Raw genomic sequence first — 20,510 nt, forward strand, 5'->3', positions numbered from 1 at the left:
TGAAATTCGCCTCCTGCTAATCATTGGCTGTTGCGATTCTGAGCTGCTTGGAATATTTGGCTCCATAACCTACCTAGAATGTTGAGGCCCAGCCCTGGTGCAGGTGCGAGAACGATGCGCTCTCTGAGCATGCGCAGAGGCTTCCACAGACTCATAAGACCCTGACCCTGATTTATGTACCCGAATCCCCTGAATTTCTGTTTGGTTTTATGTGCTTTTATGCCGCCGGTTTTGGGTGGTAGTTTTGTTTTAATGACGCTGCTTGTTTTTATGCTGCATTTACAAACTCTAAATGTTTTTCAATAAATCAAATTGAGTAAATATCAGTCTCACATCTGGAGCAGCTAACACCAGCCTGCACTGGGAAATGGGGTCCTTTCTTCTAACCCAGATTTTTCCTCCTTCCCCTGCACAGAGCCAGCTGTCTCAGGCGCTGAACGGACTCTCAGACAGAGCAAAGGAGGCCAAAGAATTCTTGGTGCAACTACGGAACATGGTGCAGCAAATCCAGGTACGCTCTCGAATCCGCCGGGTGGAAATGGGAGCTGGATGCAGCATTTGGGGACCTGACACCGAAAGCCCAAATTGGAACCCTGGCCACTGCCCAGCCAAGCAGCCCCCTAACCAGATGTCCTTCAGCTGTTTTTTTGTTTATTTAATTTTGTTAACATAATTATTACAAAATATAAGCAAAATATTGCAAACACATGCATACATATATATTTCAGATAAGCCCACATATATAAAAAAGAAGAAAAGATAAAAAAGAAGAAAAGATGAAAAAATAAAGAGAAAAAAGAAGAAAAGTTGGAAGAATTTCTTCCAAATTTATTCTACAAATATCTCAATATGAAATGAATAGTAAAATTTCACTGATTGACTTCCATCGCTTACACTGCACTTCCTATATACATTTTAAGCAAGGTTGTATCTGTTATTCTGTATTTTCCCCATACTATATCACGCAAATATCCTAATCAATAGGTTTTCTAAATCTTTCATAAATCTTTTCTAAACACAACCAAGACCTCCAGCTGTTTTGAATTAGAAGTCCCATCAGCCCCTGACCATGATGCCTGGGGGCAGACCCACACCATAATTTAAATCACCCATAGTTTAAAGCAGTGTTCCCCAACCTTGGGCCTCCAGCTGTTTTTGGACTACAACTCCCATCATCCCTCGCTAGCAAGACCAGTGGTCAAGGATGATGGGAATTGTAGTCCAAAAACAGCTGGAGGCCCAAGGTTGGGGAACACTGGTTTAAAGCACCCAGCGTGCATGTCCAGCACATGACTTCCCCCAAAGTATCCTAGGAATGGTTAAGAGCATGAGATGAACCTGTTGAATCAGGCCAATGCCCTATTGAGTCCGGCGTCCTCTTCTCAAAGTGGCCACCCAGATGCTTGTGGGAAACGCGCAAGTAGGATTCGAACACGAGAACAGCATTCTCCCATCCCATAGTTCCCAGTGTAGCCTTATTAGACTTTACAGATTGGTGGGGTCTGCGTTGCTCCCGGACGGGAGGAAGGAAGTCAAATGACACCAAGGTTTGGTTCAGGAAAAAGAGTTTATTCTGCTCTCCGGATAGCAGAAGGCATTGCGTGAATCGGTTCACCGCAAGCACAAAAGCAAGAGAAATTGCATACAGTATATATATCCTCCAGGCACCCTCTCCCCCCTTCCCAAGGAATCCACCATGTCAGCTTATACACGTAAGTTGACATCCATGACCATAAATAGATGTTCCTGTTCCGGCACTCCCGACCATAAAAGGTTGTTCCTGTTCCTGTATTCCTTATCTTGGGGTAAGAAGGTCACCAACTCTAAGAGCACTCCTGGCGCCGTTCCCGGGTCTCTTGTCAGACCTGACAAGGTCAGTGCGTCAGTGTGGTCAGGATGTAAGATAAGACCCAGATGTGCCATCCCTGCTCCACTCGGAACTGGCAAGGCCATCCATTGCCGTCATGGACTGATAAAGGAGAGGGCTTTGAGCACTTGTTTATACAGCTGGGTTTCTGTTTATACACTGATTCAAGTGCTCAAGTTAATGCATTTTAGAAATGCTCCCTTGGAGAAGTTTCAGACTGACTGCACAGAAACCCATTCCTTCACCAGCAACTGGTAGTTTGTTAAAGGTCCTGGGAATTGCAGCTCTGTGAGGAGGAAACTACGGTTTCCCAGGATTCATTTTGGGGGAGAAAGTCATGTGCTTTTCCTGAGCATTGGAAGTCCTTTGAACCCCAGGGCTGATGGGAGCTGTGGGCTAAAACAGCTGGCGGGCACAAGGTTGGACCATGCCACTTACGTGGTTTTTAAAATATTTATATTTTATTTTAAAAATTCAGTGAAAATATGATATGAAAGAAAGGAAATGTGAAAGGAAAGAAAGAGGAAAAATTATCAAAACAATTCAATACAGCAGCATATATAAGTACAGTGGTACCTCAGGTTACATACGCTTCAGGTTACAGACGCTTCAGGTTACAGACTCCGTTAACCCAGAAATAGTGCTTCAGGTTAAGAACTTTGCTTCAGGATGAGAACAGAAATTGGGCTCCGGCGGCACAGAAGCAGCAGGAGGCCCCATTAGCTAAAATGGTGCTTCAGGTTAAGAACAGTTTCAGGTTAAGTACGGACCTCCGGAACGAATTAAGTACTTAACCTGAGGTACCACTGTACATAAGCAGTCCTTTTTGTTTGTTTTTGCGGGCCCAGTCACAGTGCCACCCCCACCCCCAGGCAGTGGCTAAATGTAAGATGTGATTCATAAACTCAAGCAGACAATGATCTCAATTAGAAATGGCCACAACTTTATTGATTGCAGATATAAGTGGATTTTTGGCTCGGACGTTGGGTTTTACATCCATTCCAGCCTGCCCAGACCAAAAAAATATATATTTAATTTAAAAAACGATAAGTGAGCTTGGATCCCACGAGTTTCTGCTCCAAAACAACCCCTGCACATGAGTAGTACAATTAACCCAACCTATTCTTAACATGACATTATGCTTTTTACGAACTGATTCCAAATATTTATCCACGTGCAATCTGTGTCTCAAAGCAATCCATTCGTACGTTGCTAGAGTCGCCGTCTCTTTCGTCCATTGATCGAAGGGAGCCATGGCACATTATCTTTCCGACGGAATAATATCGGTCTTTTTGCAGACGTAAGGGCACGGAGAGTCCGTTTACACTGACCCTTTGTCAAACCCCAGGCAGCTGGAATATAGTTCAAAATAATATTACCACCAGACAGTTTTAATTCCCCCCCACCCCAGGTAGTATTTAGGCAAGATGGAGAGGTGTTGGGTACCGCTGTTGCTGCAGCATCTTCTAAAGATATGGCATAGCCGAGGCAATTATTCTCCGCGCAGCCTCCCTGCCCCCAGCCAAGCCTGATAACATCTCTGCAAATGTGCCTGGTGGGTTAATGCAAACCTCCGGAGGAATTGGGCTTCCATGCGGCATTGATTTAAAGTGTGGCTCCTGCGCTGTGGATGGCTGGCTTTGGTTTCCAGGAAGGCTGCTCCTCCCCGCCTTTCCCCATTAAGCTGTGGAGAGTCATCCATCACAGCCAGGCTGAGCTGTTGCCAAATTAACCCCCCCCCCGCCCCCTACCGCTGCCTCGCCCCACTTTGTATGCCTTGATGTTAGTAATCTCTCCTGGGACTAATCCTGCCTTGCCTGACAGAGCAGCCCTGCTGTGGACGGAGACACACAACTGTTTCAGTCTAGGGGTTTGATCTCCAGGAATGGGTTGGAAAGGCCGGGGAGGTTTTGCAAGAGCTCTGCTTTCTCAAGGCGGCACACAGATGCTGTTCAATTGTAAGGGCCCCGGTAGCTCGAGCCTGTTACCTGTTTTTGTGTGGAGGAGGGGTAATGTAAGGGCTGAGCCACATCAGGGCAGGATCAAGCAAAATAAGCACGCGCTTAGGGCATCAAGGGAAAAGGGAGGGCACCGCAGAAATTTTCCATTGCTGGATTTTTTAACATTCGTGGTCACAAATGGCTCAGCTGAGCATTCATTTCCTCAACTGAAGTATATTTAAAATCCCAACAGAGCAACTATTCAACAAGGCAGGCTGCATGCCTTATCTCAACTAAGTGGAGAAGCAGATGTTTCACATAAGATTAGTTTTGAGGATCTGGTCAAAGGCTACAATTAGAAAAAGCAGGAGAATTTTTTTCAGATATAAATAAAGTGGAAGTAGACAAAAATAAACACTCTTTCCCATTTTACTGTAGGTTTTGTTTCATTTCAAAAAGTGTAAATTTATTTTATGGTTTATATTTTGAATTAGATATATATACAGGGCACCCAAATCCTTTAAGTGCTTAGGGTCTCTAAAGGTCTTAATCTGGCCCTGATCCACACTTAGTCTTGTCCCACTATTTCCCCCACCCCCGGGCAAAACTGCTCTTTAGTGCTCAGTTGGAGCAAACAGCAATCTGATTTTTGCACAGATTGCTGTTTGCTCCGATTTAGAGGTAAAGACTGGGTTTTTCCTGGGAAAGGAGCAGGGCAAGGTAGAAACTGCTCAGGTCCATGCTTTCTAGGCAACGGATAAGCAAAAGTGTGGGTGAGCCCTTAGTTGAGCGGTAAACGTGCATAACAACCAACCATTGTGCACATTCCCCAGGCCTCCTGGAGAATGTGCACATCATCTGCACACGAAATGTGTATGTTTCTTAGTCAATATCTGCCACCTCCAGCAGGCCTTGGGGAATCTTCATGCAGCTCAGGAGAGCTTTCCCCAACCTGGTGCCCTCCAAATGTTTCAGGCTGCATCCCTCATCCGCCATACCCCCTGGGACCGATGTGCATGCTACTCTGCAACATCTGGAGGGCACAAGTCGGGGTAGACTTGCATGAAGACAAGACCATGTAATAGGAGCTGCTTCAACTGTCCCTATCACTGAGACCATCTCACAGGTGTTTTGCCCCACAGGAGAACAGCGTGGAGTTTGAAGCCTGCCTCGTCGCCCAGTGTGATGCCCTCATTGATGCCCTCAACCGGAGGAAAGCTCAGCTGTTGACGCGGGTCAACAAGGAACATGAGCACAAGCTGAAGGTTGGTCTGGGGTGAGGGTGGTCGTGATGTATCTGGGGGCACCGTATGGCCTTTGGACAAGAACGGCCAGCAAGGTTGACATGGGTGATGGACACAGATGGGAGACAGTCACAGGAGGGGAAAGTACCCCTACTTGGGGGTTTCCCATTGGGGCTAAGGGTTGTCCACTGTGAGAAGAGGACGCTGGACTCAGTGGGCCATCATCATCGCCCAGCAGAGCTCTTCTGAGTAATAAACAAGAAGATAAGAAGGTGGGGGCTGGCTGAGGGCAGACTGAGGTTGGTAAGACAAGATCCATAAAGGTAAAAGGTAAAGGATCCCTGGACGGTTAAGTCCAGTCAAAGGCGACTATGGGATTGCGGTGCTCATCTCGCTTTTCAGGCCGAGGGAGCCGGTGTTTGTCCACAGACAGCTTTCCAGGTCATGTGGCCAGCAGGACTAAACCGCTTCTGGCACAACGGGACACCGTGACGGAAACCAGAGCGCACAGAAACACTGTTTACCTTCCTGCCACAGTGGTACCTATTTATCTCCTTGCACTGGTGTGCTTTCGAACTGCTACATTGGCAGGAGCTGGGACGGAGCAACGGGAGCTCACTCCATTGCGGGGATTTGAACCGCCGACCTTCCGATCGGCAAGCCCCAGGAGCACCCGCGTCCCTAAAATATACATCCATATAGGTAGCTGTCTCTCTACATTTGTGAGAACTGGTGCCCTCCAGTTATTTTGGATTTCAACTGCCATCGCCTCAAGCCTGCACACTTGCTTTGCTGTTGTTGTTGAGTCGTTGAGTCGTGTCCGACTCTTCGTGACCCCCTGGACCAGAGCACGCCAGGCACTCCTGTCTTCCACTGCCTCCCGCAGTTTGGTCAAACTCATGTTCGTAGCTTCGAGAACACTGTCCCACCATCTCGTCCTCTTTCGTCCCCTTCTCCTTGTGCCCTCCATCTTTCCCAACATCAGGGTCTTTTCCAGGGAGTCTTCTCTTCTCATGAGGCGGCCAAAGTCTTGGAGCCTCAGCTTCAGGATCTGTCCTTCCAGTGAGCACTCAGGGCTGATTTCCTTCCGAATGGAGAGGTTTGATCTTCTTGCAGTCCATGGGACTCTCAAGAGTCTCCTCCACCACCAGAATTCAAAAGCATCCATTCTTCGGCGATCAGCCTACTTTATGGTCCGGCTCTCACTTAAAACCATAGCTTGAACTATACGGACCTGCACACACAATTCAGGGATAGCTGAGCATGGCTTCTCCCTGCTCCACCCAGACTCCCTGAAGCCCCCACCCGCCTCCAGCGCACGCAGGAATGATTAGAGGGCTGGGATGATTTAGGGATGAGGGTGCCGCCACCATGGGAGGGAGGGGGCCTGGAAACTGCCGTGGCAACAGTTGCCATAGAAACACCCGGAGATGGAGGGAGGGAGGGAGGGATGGCAGTGTGTGTGGCATGCGGAAGACCAGCAGCAACAGATAAGCCCAGGGAGAATTGACCTTGGAGATGGAGGGCAGCTGCGTTTGTGCTGTGCACACGCACCTCCGAGGAAAGGTTATACCCCCTCTCCCAGGAGGGGGTTTGCGGCTGCACAAGAGAATTGATTGAAAGGAAATGGACTAGCGGAGGAACGGGAGAGTCCATCTCCCGGGCATTTTCACTGCACCACTGCAACACAGGCTGAATGTAGGAAGAAGGTTGCTCCTAACTGGGTTGGCCAGAGCCAAAAGTCTCTCCCCCTGGGAATAGTCAAAGGCAGCAGTGCTGAGATGTTTTCCAGCCCAGTAAGCTCAAACACATTTCTGCCTATTCAGCAGAGGATTCCAATAGGTTTCCCTGCATGCACAGAGGCGTCCAGCTCAGAATCATAGAATCCTAGAGTTGGAAGAGACCACAAGGGCCATCGAGTCCAACCCCCTGCCAAGCAGGAAACACCATCAGAGCACTCCTGACATATGGTTGTCAAGCCTCTGCTTAAAGACCTCCAAAGAAGGAGACTCCACCACACTCCTTGGCAGCAAATTCCACTGTCAAACAGCTCTCACTGTCAGGAAGTTCTTCCTAATGTTGAGGTGGAATCTTCTTTCTTGTAGTTTGGATCCATTGCTCCGTGTCCGCTTCTCTGGAGCAGCAGAAAACAACCTTTCTCCCTCCTCTAGGTGACATCCTTTTCTATATTTGAACATGGCTATCATATCACCCCTTAACCTCCTCTTCTCCAGGCTAAACATGCCCAGCTCCCTTAGCCGTTCCTCATAAGGCATCGTTTCCAGGCCTTTGACCATTTTGGTTGCCCTCCTCTGGACACGTTCCAGTTTGTCAGAGCTTTCAGCTTTCCACCCTCATCCTTCCCTTATACCTCTCTCTCTGTGTGTCTTTGAACACCGCTGGCATTTTCAGAGCAGAACTGAGATGTCTCTTCAAAGCAAACCCGCGTCACTCCTTACAGTAGAATGGGGCTGCAACAAGTTTTTCTGCACAGCGGTTGGGGTTGGGTGGTTGATGCAAACTGAACCATAGAATTGCAGAGTCGGAAGGGACCCCAGCGCATATCTGGTCCAACCCCCCCGCAATGCAGAAAAATCTTTGCCCAACGTAGGGCTCAAACCTATGACCCAGAGATTAAGAAGTTTAGGGAAGTTTTTAATGTTTGATGTCTTATCGTGTTTTTAATATTCTATTGTGAGCCTCCCAGAGCATTCCACAAATGGGGAGCCACCACAGAGAGGGCCCTGTTCCAGACCCTCCAAGCGTCCCTATATTCTAGGGATGTCCCTGATTTAGAGAATCCATCCCAATATCCTCTGGATTCAGCTTGGATGACAAAAGAACCCAGACAGCAATTGTCAGTCAAATGCAGGGCCCAGCCCACCCATGAGGCAAGATGAGAAGACTGTTAGGATATTTCTGTTCCACCTTAAAAGGGAGCAGGCTTTGAGTCACAGAGTCTGCGTATTTCCTGTTTTCACAGGATGTTTATGTTGTGTCTTTGCTTTCGTTTCTCTCTCTCTGCCGGAAACTCTCAAGCAGGCAGTCATGTTTTTCTTTGTTCTGATCAACGCTGAATAAACTTGGAAATAATGCTCTCCTGTGTGCATCTTTCGCTGTGCATATCTGCTGATAGAGCGTGCATCAGTTCTGGAATGTGGCAAGCTATTTCTGGAGCTCATGTCGCTAATTGCTGATACTGCGTGTCTACGGGAGATCGATGGTCGTCTGGAGACGACGTGGAGTTGAGATGGACTTTGTCTCCCTGGCAGTATCCCAACAAAGACCACCTCAGGCAGAAGGATCCACAAGGACAGCAGATCCCAATATAGATTGTTATTCCCTGCCTTGTTCCCAATGTAGATCTTCACTCACCCCTCCTTCCCTGGCGGGAAGGGAAGGGACGCCATTTTGTGGTTCGCCTCAGGCGCCAAAATGTCTTGGGCCGGCCCTGGTCAAACAGGACGTTGCCCGAGCAATACCATCTTAACCAGCAAGGAGCTGAGAGGGGGCTCACCAAATACAGACACACCCCCCCAAGCCGTCCCAGGTTCTGATTTGATCCTGGAATGTCCCACTTTTCCTTAGGATGTCCCTATTTTCATTGGGAAATGTTGGAGGGTATGGAGTTATCGGACCCCCGAGCCATCTGAAGGCAATCCTGTATAGGGAAGTTTTAAAAATGTTTAATGTTTTATTATGTTTTTATATATGTTGGAAGCTGCCTAGAGTGGCTGGGGAACCCTAATAATAATAATAATAATAATAATAATAATAATAATAATAATATTTATATCCCGCCCTCCCCGGCCAAAGCTGGGCTTAGAGCGGCTAACAACAAGTAAAAATAGCACAGTGTACATAAAATCACCTGTTGTCTTTGTCCATTGAGTTTTCTTGGCAGGGATACTGGAGTGGCTTGCCGGTTCCTGCTCCAGGTGGATCACGTTTAGTCAAAACTGTCCACTAAGGCCTGTCCATCTTGGGTGGCCCTGCACGGAATAGCTCATAGCTTCTCTGAGTTATTCAAGCCCCTTTGCCACGGCAAAGCAGTGATCCATGAAGGATCCATGATAAAATCACCGTATAATTAAAGCAATGGTTTTCCCAGTAGTGATGTATGGAAGTGAGAGCTGGACCATAAAGAAGGCTGATCGCCAAAGAATTGATGCTTTTGAATTATGGTGCTGGAGGAGACTCTTGAGAGTCCCATGGACTGCAAGAAGATCAAACCTATCCATTCTGAAGGAAATCAGCCCTGAGTGCTCACTGGAAGGATAGATCCTGAAGCTGAGGCTCCAATACTTGGGCCACCTCATGAGAAGAGAAGACTCCCTGGAAAAGACCCTGATGCTGGGAAAGATGGAGGGCAGAAGGAGAAGGGGACGACAGAGGACGAGGTGGTTGGACAGTGTTCTCGAAGCTACTAACATGAATTTGACCAAACTGCGGGAGGCAGTGGAAGACAGGAGTGCCTGGTGTGCTCTGGTCCAGGGGGTCACAAAGAGGCGGACATGACTAAACAACTAAATAACAACAACAACAACATAAAACCACATAGTCAATTAATAAAAATACATTCTAAAATCAATTCAGAATCAAATTAATGGCAACCATTGGGCTAGAGTTCTGTGAGGATTACAGAAGGAGAGAGGGGGTCAGGCTGTGCCTTGGCCAAAGGCCTGGTGGAACAGCTCCATCTTGCAGGTCCTGCAGAAAGATGTCAAGTCCCACAGGGCCCTAGTCTCTTGTGACAGAGCGTTCCACCAGATTGGGGCCACAGTCGAAAAAGCCCTGGCTCTTGTTGAGGCCAGCCTAACCTCCCTGTGGCCCGGGACCTCCAAGATGTTTTGTTTGAAGACTGCAAGATCCTCTGTGGGGCATACCAGGAGAGGCGGTCCCATAGGTATAGGCCATATAGGGCTTTAAAGGTTAAAACCAGCACCTTAAACCTGATCCTGTACTCCACCGGGAGCCAGTGCAGCTGGTATAGCACTGGGTGAATGTGATCCCGTGGTGAAGACCCCGTAAGGAGTCTTGCCACGGCATTCTGCACCCGCTGGAGTTCCTGGGTCATTCTCAAGGGCAGCCCCACGTAGAGTGAGTTACATGTGTGGGGTATAAATTGTAAAGGGGTGATAATTTGAAAAATGTATCCTTATGGAATGGGGTGCCCCTATTTCCATCGGAGAAATGTTGGAGGGCATGCCATTCTCGTGTTGCCACCCTATGTGGACAGGGCACTCAGAGAACGCCTCAGATGATGAACACAGAGTTCGGATGATGAAATAATGATCACCGCAGTTCTCAAGATACTGGGCTCTGCTCCCTTTCCTGAATCATACAACCTGCGAGGGCTCCAAGATTGTGAAATTCAGCTTGTTCTGATTAGAAGAGTGGGGTGTGCGTGTTTGTGTGTGTGTGTGTGTGTGTGTGTGAGAGAGAGAGAGAGAGAGAGAGAGAGAGAGAGAGGAGAAGCTCAGGAAGAAGAAACAGATGAGGTTTGCAAAGCTGATAATGAGCTTTGGGGTCTCTTAAAGGACTTGGATGTAACTTGCGTTCCCTTGAGCAGTTATTTACACAACATCACCCCTCAGTAATGAGAGCCCAGGCCCTCCCGGCTCCCCATCTTCTCTGCCTCCCGGATTGTTTTATGAGCTATAAAGTTGCGTTGAGCATTTGAGTACTTCATTGTGGCCCAGAGGCAGAACTCATTTGGGTCATACCATATTCACATTCGTTGGTCTTGGAATTGAAATTCCACCATCTTTTAATGTCATATAACTTCCTGATATGTCCTCTAAGCCTTCCATAACAAAACCCACTGGAATAAATGGAAATTACCGGTAATTCAGAGTGAATGTAGAAAAGTGAAACACAAATCCATCAATTTTAAAAAATTAAACAAACCTATTTCTAGGATCTTCCTGCTGTATTCTTCATAATAATATAATATAATAATATAATAATATAATATAATGTAATGTAATGTAATGTAATGTAATGTAATGTAATGTAATGTAATATAATAATTTATACCACGCCAATCTGGCTGGGTTTCCCCAGCTACTCTGGGCGGCTCCCAACCGAATATTAAAAACACAATACAGCATTAAACATTCAAAACATCCCTAAACAGGGCTGCCTTCGGATGACACCCCCAAAGATTTTGAGCCCCCCTTCTTTTTATGCAAAAATGTTAAAAACAACGTGATCTTTCAATTGACTTACCTAAAATCCAGGACAAAGCACTGCATTTTGAAAATTCCCTCCAGACATCACTTCCACCTCTGAAATCCCGGCAATGTCCAGGAAAATCTGGGTGTATGACAGCCCTATGTGGACTTGCAAGTTTTTAACTCCCTGCATTTTTACTGAGGACTGGATTTTCCGTACCAAAAACTTACGCTTTTGTTTTTTAATAAAAGTAAGTTTCTAGCCCTTATGGACATGGGAAGAGTCTCTGGGGCTGGAGAAGGGCCGAGTGTGACTTCCAGCGATGCTGGAATGGGGCTTGAGGACTCACTAGAACAACTTATTCGCTCTCCAGCGCCCAGCATCATAAATGATGCAGAAAGATAAATAACCATGCATAATGTGGCACTAATTATGCAAAATATATTTACATTGCTTTATGAGCATCATTTATTTAGAGTGCAGCATTTGTCTTTGCTGTGGCTCAGAGGCTGGGTTTTAAATAATGCACAGCACACCCGGGCCAGTTTTTAACTCTTTGCAGGGCCAAGGCTTTGTAGCGTCCAGATCAAGGGACGTAATATTCCTGCTCGGTTCTGCCTTGGTCAGGCCACACCTGGAGTACTGTGTCCAGATCTGGGCACTACAATTTAAGGAAGTTGACAAACTGGAATGTGTGCAAAGTGTTGGCTTTTTGCAGTATGGTAGCGCTGCAGAGAGCTTGCTGGGGAGACCATGCATTAAAAAGGGACTCAAAAAGTACTTAAACAAGGTTTTAATTACAAAAACAAAAACTCCTTTTACACTAAATACATTAACAAACAAACACGACCCAACCACCAACCCATCCCCCCAGGGTGATGGCAGAGCTAGGTGCTGCTCCTTATATACTACACCCAATTCCTGACACAGCTTAATCAATGCAACTCAGCAGCACCTGCTATGTTTCACAGCTGTAAAGCTGGATCTCGTTATTTTGCTCTGGCCCTTGCTCTGGCCCCTTAAAGATATACACATCGGGTGAAACAATGATGAACCTTTACATTTAAAGAAACAATTCAACACAAAGAACAACAACCGAGATGATAAAGGGTCTTGAAACCAAGCCTGATGAGGAATGGTTGAGGGAGTTGGGTATGTTTAGCCTGAAAAAGAGGAGACTGAGAGGAGATATGAGAGCCATCTTCAAATATCTTTTTTATTATTCTATCATCATCATCATCATCATCATCATTATTTACTTCCAAAACTGAAAAAAGAAAAATTACAAACATCAAATTCAACATCCATATTCATTTTCTAACACAAACCTATTACATAATTAACTAAATTAAAATATACCTAATTACAGTAAACTTCTATTTGCTGTATACAAATACAACACAGTTTGAAATTTTACATTAAAGCTTTTATATTATAAATAATATAGCCTGAAAAAGAGGAGACTGAGAGGAGCCATCTTCAGATATCTTAAGGGCTGCCACATGGAGGAGGGAGCAAGCTTGTTTTCTCCTGCTTTTAAGGGTAGGTCCCAAACCAATGGATTTAAGTTACAAGAAAGGAGATTCCGACTAATCATCAGGAATAGCTTTCTGATGGTAAGAGCTGCTCAGCAGTGGAAAGGTCTCCCTTGGGAGGTGGTGGACACTCCTTCCTTGAAAGCTTTTAACCAGAGGTTGGATGGGCGTCAGGGATGCAGGTGGCGCTGTGGTCTAAACCACTGAGCCTCTTGGGCTTGCCGATCAGAAGGTTGGCGGTTCGAATCCCCGCAATGGGGTGTGCTCCCGTTGCTCGGTCCCTGCTCCTGCCAACCTAGCAATTCGAAAGCACACCAAAAAGTGCAAGTAGATAAATAGGTACCACTGTGGTGGGAAGGTAAATGGCGTTTCCGTGCGCTGCTCTGGTTTCAGTGTTCCGTTGCGCCAGAAGCGGCTTAGTCATACTAGCCACATGACCCGGAAAAACTGTCTACAGACAAACACTGGCTCCCTCGGCCTGTAAAGCAAGATGAGTGCCGCAACCCCAGAGTCGTCTGCGACTGGACTTAATGGTCAGGGGTCCTTTACCAGCCAGTGCAGTGTAGTGGTTAAGAGCGGTAGTCTCGTAATCTGGGGAACCGGGTTCGCTTCCCCGCTCCTCCACATGCAGCTGCTGGGTGACCTTGGGCTAGTCACACTTCTCTGAAGTCTCTCAGCCCCACTCACCTCACAGAGTGTTTGTTGTGGGGGAGGAAGGAAAAGGAGAATGTTAGCCACTTTGAGACTCCTTCAGGTAGTGATAAAGCGGGATATCAAATCCAAACTCTCCTTCTTCTTCTTTACCTTTACTTTGGGATGGCCATCAGTCATGGATGCTTTAGCTGAGATTCTTTATCGCAGGCTCTTGCAGTACCTTCCAACTTTATATGCTTAAAGACCTCCAAAGAAGGAGACTCCACCACACTCCTTGGCAGCAAATTCCACTGTCAAACAGCTCTTACTGTCAGGAAGTTCTTCCTAATGTTTAGGTGGAATCTTCTTTCTTGTAGTTTGGATCCATTGCTCCGTGTCCGCTTCTCTGGAGCAGCAGAAAACAACCTTTCTCCCTCCTCTAGGTGACATCCTTTTATATATTTGAACATGGCTATCATATCACCCCTTAACCTCCTCTTCTCCAGGCTAAACATGCCCAGCTCCCTTAGCCGTTCCTCATAAGGCATCGTTTCCAGGCCTTTGACCATTTTGGTTGCCCTCCTCTGGACACGTATGTTTGGTTCAAAGGTTTGTTGATAGGGATGAGAGATTTCTGATACTGCAAATACAGTATTGGCACAAGTAGATTCAGACACTCACCATACCTCAGCCCTCACAGAGCTATAGTTCCCAAAGTGGTTTAATAATCAATCACTTTCCCCAGGAAACTCTGAGAATTGCAGCTCTCTGAGTGGGATAGCAAACTACAGTTCCCAGGATTCTCGGGGGGGGGGGGAGGAACCGCTGTTTAAAGTGGTATGAGCCCCTTTTAAATATATAGTGTGGAGTGGGCCTTATTCAAGAGAATTAGAGGCAGCTGGTAGTGCGTTGAATCAGAGGCAATGCAAATCAAGTCCTTTCGGATTTTGTCTGTAATATATTATTGTACAGACATGTTGGCCATCAACTGGGCTTGCTGTTGAGGTTATAAAAAGGTCATAGGTCAGGAGTCATCCCTGGCCCAGGTCAAGCCCTAACCTCACAGGCTATAGCTCTGTCCCCTGACACCAGTTAAGGCCCCTCTGGGGCTGTGTTGAACCTTCTTCTGTGAAGCTAAGATGATGAGCCATTATTGAATTTCCGGAGCCCCTGAAACTCCTTCCTTGCCATACCCGAGACAGACCATGCATCCCCCTGTGATTTATACACACGGAGTTTATGTGCAGAGCAGATGGTGGCTCCTCTCCTCCAATAATATTCTGAAAGCGTCAACTTTGAGTGGAGAGGCGAGAGATTTCATTATCTGGGAAGAGCAGGAACCTCGACTTAAGCTGTAAAGAAGATAAGGAGATAAAAGATGGTTTCCCCCGCAAATCCCATATTTGCAATCTCGCTCTCCAGGGCTGGGCTCATCTCCGCAAAGAGCATTACCGGAGGCCGACGTGATGAAAGGGAAGGTTCTTTCAATGCTTTGCTTACTTGTCCGGAGGCTGGAGATTTTATAGGAACAGAGGAAGCTGCCTCATGCTGAATGCCATTGCATGCCCTGTAATAAATTAAGCACCCGAATACCACTGCATGACAACTGCCTACCACCAGGTAGCAAACATTGAAATCGAATACCATTAATGTAGACACCAAGCAACTGGGAAATATTTGAACATTGAGAGTCGGCATCAACATTTGCAAAGGGGAGCAAATTACTGGGAACACATTGACTTCAGTTTTTTAAAAAAAGGGAATGCTACTCAGAACTGTGTCTGTATATCTTATTTATATTTATTTCATAAAATTTATAAACTGGTTGTTTGTAAAAATAAACCAATAAAACAAACCACAAAGCGGCTTACAAAAAGATAAAGCAATAGAACCAAGAAACATTTGCAATCCTTTTCAACATGCTAAAAGTTGAAATACTACAGCAGATTAAAATTCACATTAGCATTTCTAAGCATCTGGGTGGGCTTAGCCTGAACAAGAATGTTTTTAGCAGGCACCAAAAAGAATACAGTGAAGGTCCCTGCTTGGTATAAGAGGCAGGGGGTTCCGATGTATAGGCGCTGCCATACTAAACAATTGAGCTCTTAGAAATGTGGAGTGGGTGTTATGTGGCAGATGTGTTGTTGTTGTTGTTTAGTCGTTTAGTCGTGTCCGACTCTTCGTGACCCCCTAGACCAGAGCATGCCAGGCCCTACTGTCTTCCACTGCCTCCTGCAGTTTGGTCAGACTCGTGTTTGTAGCTTCGAGAACACTGTCCCACCATCTCGCCCTCTGTCGTCCCCTTCTCCTCGTGGCCTCCATCTTTCCCAACATCAGGGTCTTTTCCAGGGAGTCTTCTCTTCTCATGAGGTGGCCAAAGTCTTGGAGCCTCAGCTTTAGGATCTGTCCTTCCAGTGAGCACTCAGGGCTGATTTCCTTCAGAATGAAGAGGTTTGATCTTCTTGCAGTCCATGGGACTCTCAAGAGTCTCCTCCAGCACCAGAATTCAAAAGCATCAATTCTTCTGCGATCAGCCTTCTTTGTGGTCCAGCTCTCACTTCCATACATCACTACTGGGAAATCCATAGCTTTAACTATACGGACCTTTGTTGGCAAGGTGATGTCTCTGCTTTTTAAGATGCTGTCTAGGTTTGTCATTGCTTTTCTCCCAAGAAGCAGGCGTCTTTTAATTTCGTGGCTGCTGTCACCATCTGCAGTGATCATGGAGCCCAAGAAAGTAAAATCTCTCACTGCCTCCATTTCTTCCCCTTCCAATTGCCAGGAGGTGATGGGACCAGTGGACATGATCTTCGTTTTTTGGATGTTGAGCTTCAGACCATATTTTGCGCTCTCCTCTTTCACCCTCATTAAAAGGTTCTTTAATTCCTCCTCACTTTCTGCCATCAAGGTTGTGTCATCTGCATATCTGAGGTTGTTGATATTTCTTCTGGCAATCTTAATTCCGGCTAGGGATTCATCCAGCCCACATACTACATGTTTCAGATGTAGTACTGCCAATTCCACCAACTGAAGTGGTTGATGGAGCACATGTTGGGTAAGGAGATTTCGTAGGTAAATTGGCCCTGAGTTATTAAGGGCTTTGTAGATAATAGCAACAGTTTGAACTTGTCCCAGTAGCGGATTGGCAAGTAGTGCCAATCTCTGAGCACAGATGTTCCATGCTGAGTATGTCTTGTTCCCGTCAGCAATTGTGCTGCAGCATTCTGCACCAACTGCAGCTTCCATATCAAGCACAAGGGAAGCCACGCATAGAGTGCATTGCAGTAATCCAGTCTTGATGGAACTCGGGTTGCCATATCTTGAAGAGCAAAAAAAATATAGGACGCTATGATGGCCATTCAAAGCAAAGAAACCCAAATTGTTCCAAATTTTACCCCTGAAAACGAGGACGTGTCCTGGAAAAAGAGGACCCGTGAATTACTGTGGCAAGACCTTCCCAAGCCAGGAATGACAATAGCTGCTGATTCCACAAGTCCACCATTGGCGAGACTGATATCTGGCCTGCCATTTGGAATCAGTGTGATAAGGACTTCATGTCCTCCTTTTCTGCAACTTTGCAGAAACTTGCAAGAACTCAAATGTCAAATGTAATCGCGAAGAAGCAACACAATGTGCGAGCCCCTCCTACTGGATGCTTGCAGTATTGCAGTATAGGAACTTAAGAAGAGCATATGCTGGATCAGGACCTGAGCACAAAAGCAACACTCCCCTCCTGTTGTTTCCAACAGCTGGTGTTCAGAAGCTGAACCGCAGGTGGGTTCCCACGAGGCAAGACAAAGTGATAACAGCAAGAACCTTTATTGAACTGCAGAACTGGACAACAGGGGCAAAGCAACTGCTTATAGACATTTCTGGAGGCCTGGGCCACTCCCACTCTCAACGTGATTGGCTGTCTAAACTTCCAAGCTGCGAATCACAAGTCAGAGTTTAAGGGCCAATGGCAGAGGCCCAAATCCTGAAATGTTCTGTGATTGGATTAGAATGTTGTCTTATTTTATTGTTGTTCGCCGCCCTGAGCCCGGCTTCGGCTGGGGAGGGTGGGATATAAATAAATTATTATTATTATTATTGTTATTATTATTATTATTATTATTATTATTATTTATCGAATCAGAACACAAGGGCTCAGAATCCCTAGTCCAGGCAACACAGACCACTGAATACATAATAATAATAATAATAATAATAATAATAATAATAATAATAATAATTTATTATTTATACCCCGCCCATCTGGCTGGGTCTCCCCAGCCACTCTGGGAGGCTTCCAACAAAGATTAAAAATACATTAAAATGTCACACATTAAAAACTTCCCTGAACAGGGCTGCCTTAAGATGTCTTCTCAATGTCAGGTAGTTGTTTATCTCTTTGACATCTGATGGGAGGGCGTTCCACAGGGCGGGCACCACCACCAAGAAGGCCCTCTGCCTGGTTCCCTGTAACCTCGCTTCTTGCAGGGAGGGAACTGCCAGAAGGCCCTCGGCGCTGGACCTCAGTGTCTGGGCTGGGCAATGGTACAGAGATAGAACAGCATGGCTCCTAGCTCTGGAAACATTGCTGTCTTGTGTGTCTCGTTGCAGGTGGTGCGGGACCAGATCTCCCACTGCACAGTGAAACTACGCCAGACGACGGGACTCATGGAATACTGCTTGGAGGTCATCAAGGAGAACGATCCCAGCGGATTCCTCCAGGTTGCTGCTTGATTCTCTTCCGCCCCTGTTCATACTCCTAAGAGAAGTGTGGATTTCCTCTTATTGCTGCGAATGCCCTAATTTAGACCTCCTTGAGTTCATGTATACAGTCATACCTCAGGTTACAGACGCTTCAGGTTGCGTTATTTCGGGTTGCGGACCGCTGAAACCCGGAAGTCTCGGAACGGGTTACTTCCGGGTTTCAGGGGTCACACATGCAGCCGCTGCAGGTTGCGAACGCTGTGGGTTGCGAACGTGCATCCCGCACGGATCACATTCGCAACCTGAGCATCCACTGTACATTGTGGTGTTCATGACCGGTCTACTGAATGATGCTACCTAGCATTCCTAAGCACCTAAGGCTACTTGGCCTAGGAGGACAAGGTGCTGGTGGAAAAAGGAGGAGTTGGCTGCAGGTTTGCAAGCCGTCTTGAGAAGATAAACCTGCTAGTCTGTTTAACCTTTTAAGACTCAGTCCTTCACATTCCATCAGGGATGGCCGGAGCGAAGTACAGGGACTGAGCACATCACATGCAGAAGACCCCTAAATTCAATCCCTAGTATCTCCAGTTAAAAGGATCTCAGGCAGAGTCACTGCAAAGTGTCTCTGTCTGAGTCCTTAGGGGAAAACACAGCTGGTATAAAGAGACAGTAGTGGGCTTGATAGACCTGAAGCTGCACAAGACGAACCATTCAATGCATCTTTTCATTCCATATGCACTTTATAAGATGCAAAGAGAAGTTGCTAAGGATGGATTTTGCATTTTGGCTATCAAGGCTTGTGACCTTCCTCACTCCTGGGAGACTTCTCCAACCCTGTATTTATCCAAGCCTCGCACACTCTGATTCACCCGTCTCCTTTGCCACCAGATCTCTGATGCGCTGATAAGGAGAGTCCACCTGACAGAGGACCAGTGGGGGAAAGGAACCCTCTCCCCAAGGATGACAACAGACTTTGATCTGAACCTCGACAGTGGGCCTTTGTTGCAGACCATCCACCAGCTGGACTTCATGCAAATGAAAGGTAAATGTCAGAGCAATCCTGTCTCTGTCTGTTTGGAAGGAATGCCAGGCATGAAATATGAGGGAGAGGAAAGAAACAGCAGGTTTAAAATAGCCGCAAGGTAGAAATGGTTTTGGGGTTTTTTGGGGACGCAGGTGGTGCTGTGGGTTAAACCTCAGAGCCTAGGGCTTGCCGATCAGAAGGTCGGCGGTTCAAATCCCCACGACGGGGTGAGCTTCCGTTGCTCGGTCCCTGCTCCTGCCAACCTAGCAGTTCGAAAGCATGTCAAAGTGCAAGTAGATAAATAGGTACCGCTCTGGTGGGAAGGCAAACGGCGTTTCCGTGCGCTGCTCTGGTTTGCCAGAAGCTGCTTAGTCATGCTGGCCACGACCCGGAAGCTGTACGCCGGCTCCCTCAACCAATAAAGCGAGATGAGCGCTGCAGCCCCAGAGTCACACACCCCATGCGTGCTCCTTGTCCCTTGAGTGCTTTTCCTTCCCTCCCCACTTAAAACGTGGTTACAAAGCACGGATCCACATGGCTCCTCAGGATTTTTGCATTGGGCTACTCCAAACTCACTGTCAGATCACATGTCTGTGGCCACAGCATGAACCACAAAAATCATACATCCACTGTTTCGTTTAGAATTTTTTTTTCTTGTTTTCCTCTAAAAACTACGTGCGTGTTATGGTCTGGTGCGTGTTATAGAGCGAAAAATACGGTATATGTACAGTGGTGCCTCGCAAGACGAAATTAATCCATTCTGCGAGTCTCTTCGTCTAGCGGTTTTTTCGTCTTGCGAAGCAACCCTATTAGCGGTTTAGCGGATTAGCGCTATTAGCGGCTATTAAAGGCTTAAGGGATTAGCGGATTAGCTGCTAAAAGGCTATTAGCGGTTTAGCGGCTTAGAAAAAGGGGGTGGGGAGCGAAAAAAAATCTCAAGACTCGCAAGACATTTTCGTCTTGTGAAGCAAGCCCATAGGGAAGTTCGCCTGTGAAGCGCATTGAAAAATGGAAAACCCTTTCGTCTAGCGGGTTTTCCGTCTTGCGAGGCATTCGTCTTGCGGGGCACCACTGTATGTGTATGTGTGTGTGAGAGAGAATGATAATCTAGGTTTCTCAGGATGGAAAATTCCCATGTTTACATGCCTGCAGTAATGGCTGCGCAATTGCCATTTTAGGAAACGGGGGAAATAAATCTGATGCAGAAATGGGAATGTTTGCCTCCCTCCTTCCTCTGCATGCCGTTCATTCCAAGATCTGTTTTTCCTGCATTCACACGACTGGGCACAATGCAGCCCTCCTTGCCTGTGACATGCCCAGCTGCCTTCGCATCCGTTCCTCTCCTCCTTGCCAGCTCAGCTGCATGGCACATCGCAACAGGCCCCATCTGGGGCA

At 46.8% G+C, this 20,510-nt stretch overlaps 1 protein-coding gene across 6 annotated transcripts in view; it reads left to right on the forward strand.

Moving 5' to 3' along the window:
* Window positions 1-20,510, forward strand: part of TRIM9 (tripartite motif containing 9) — a 75,259-nt gene that overhangs the window by 21,280 nt on the left and 33,469 nt on the right. For all 6 annotated transcript variants that reach the window (XM_083435544.1, XM_083435546.1, XM_083435547.1 and 3 more), the window contains exons 2-5: window positions 416-511; window positions 4,950-5,072; window positions 17,999-18,109; window positions 18,980-19,133. In XM_083435544.1, the coding sequence (XP_083291670.1) occupies window positions 416-511; window positions 4,950-5,072; window positions 17,999-18,109; window positions 18,980-19,133 (484 nt within the window). The remainder of the gene's footprint in view (window positions 1-415; window positions 512-4,949; window positions 5,073-17,998; window positions 18,110-18,979; window positions 19,134-20,510) is intronic.

This window comes from Podarcis tiliguerta (genome assembly GCF_965153285.1).
Source record: "Podarcis tiliguerta genome assembly, chromosome: 1".
NCBI classification, from domain to species: Eukaryota; Metazoa; Chordata; class Lepidosauria; order Squamata; family Lacertidae; genus Podarcis; species Podarcis tiliguerta.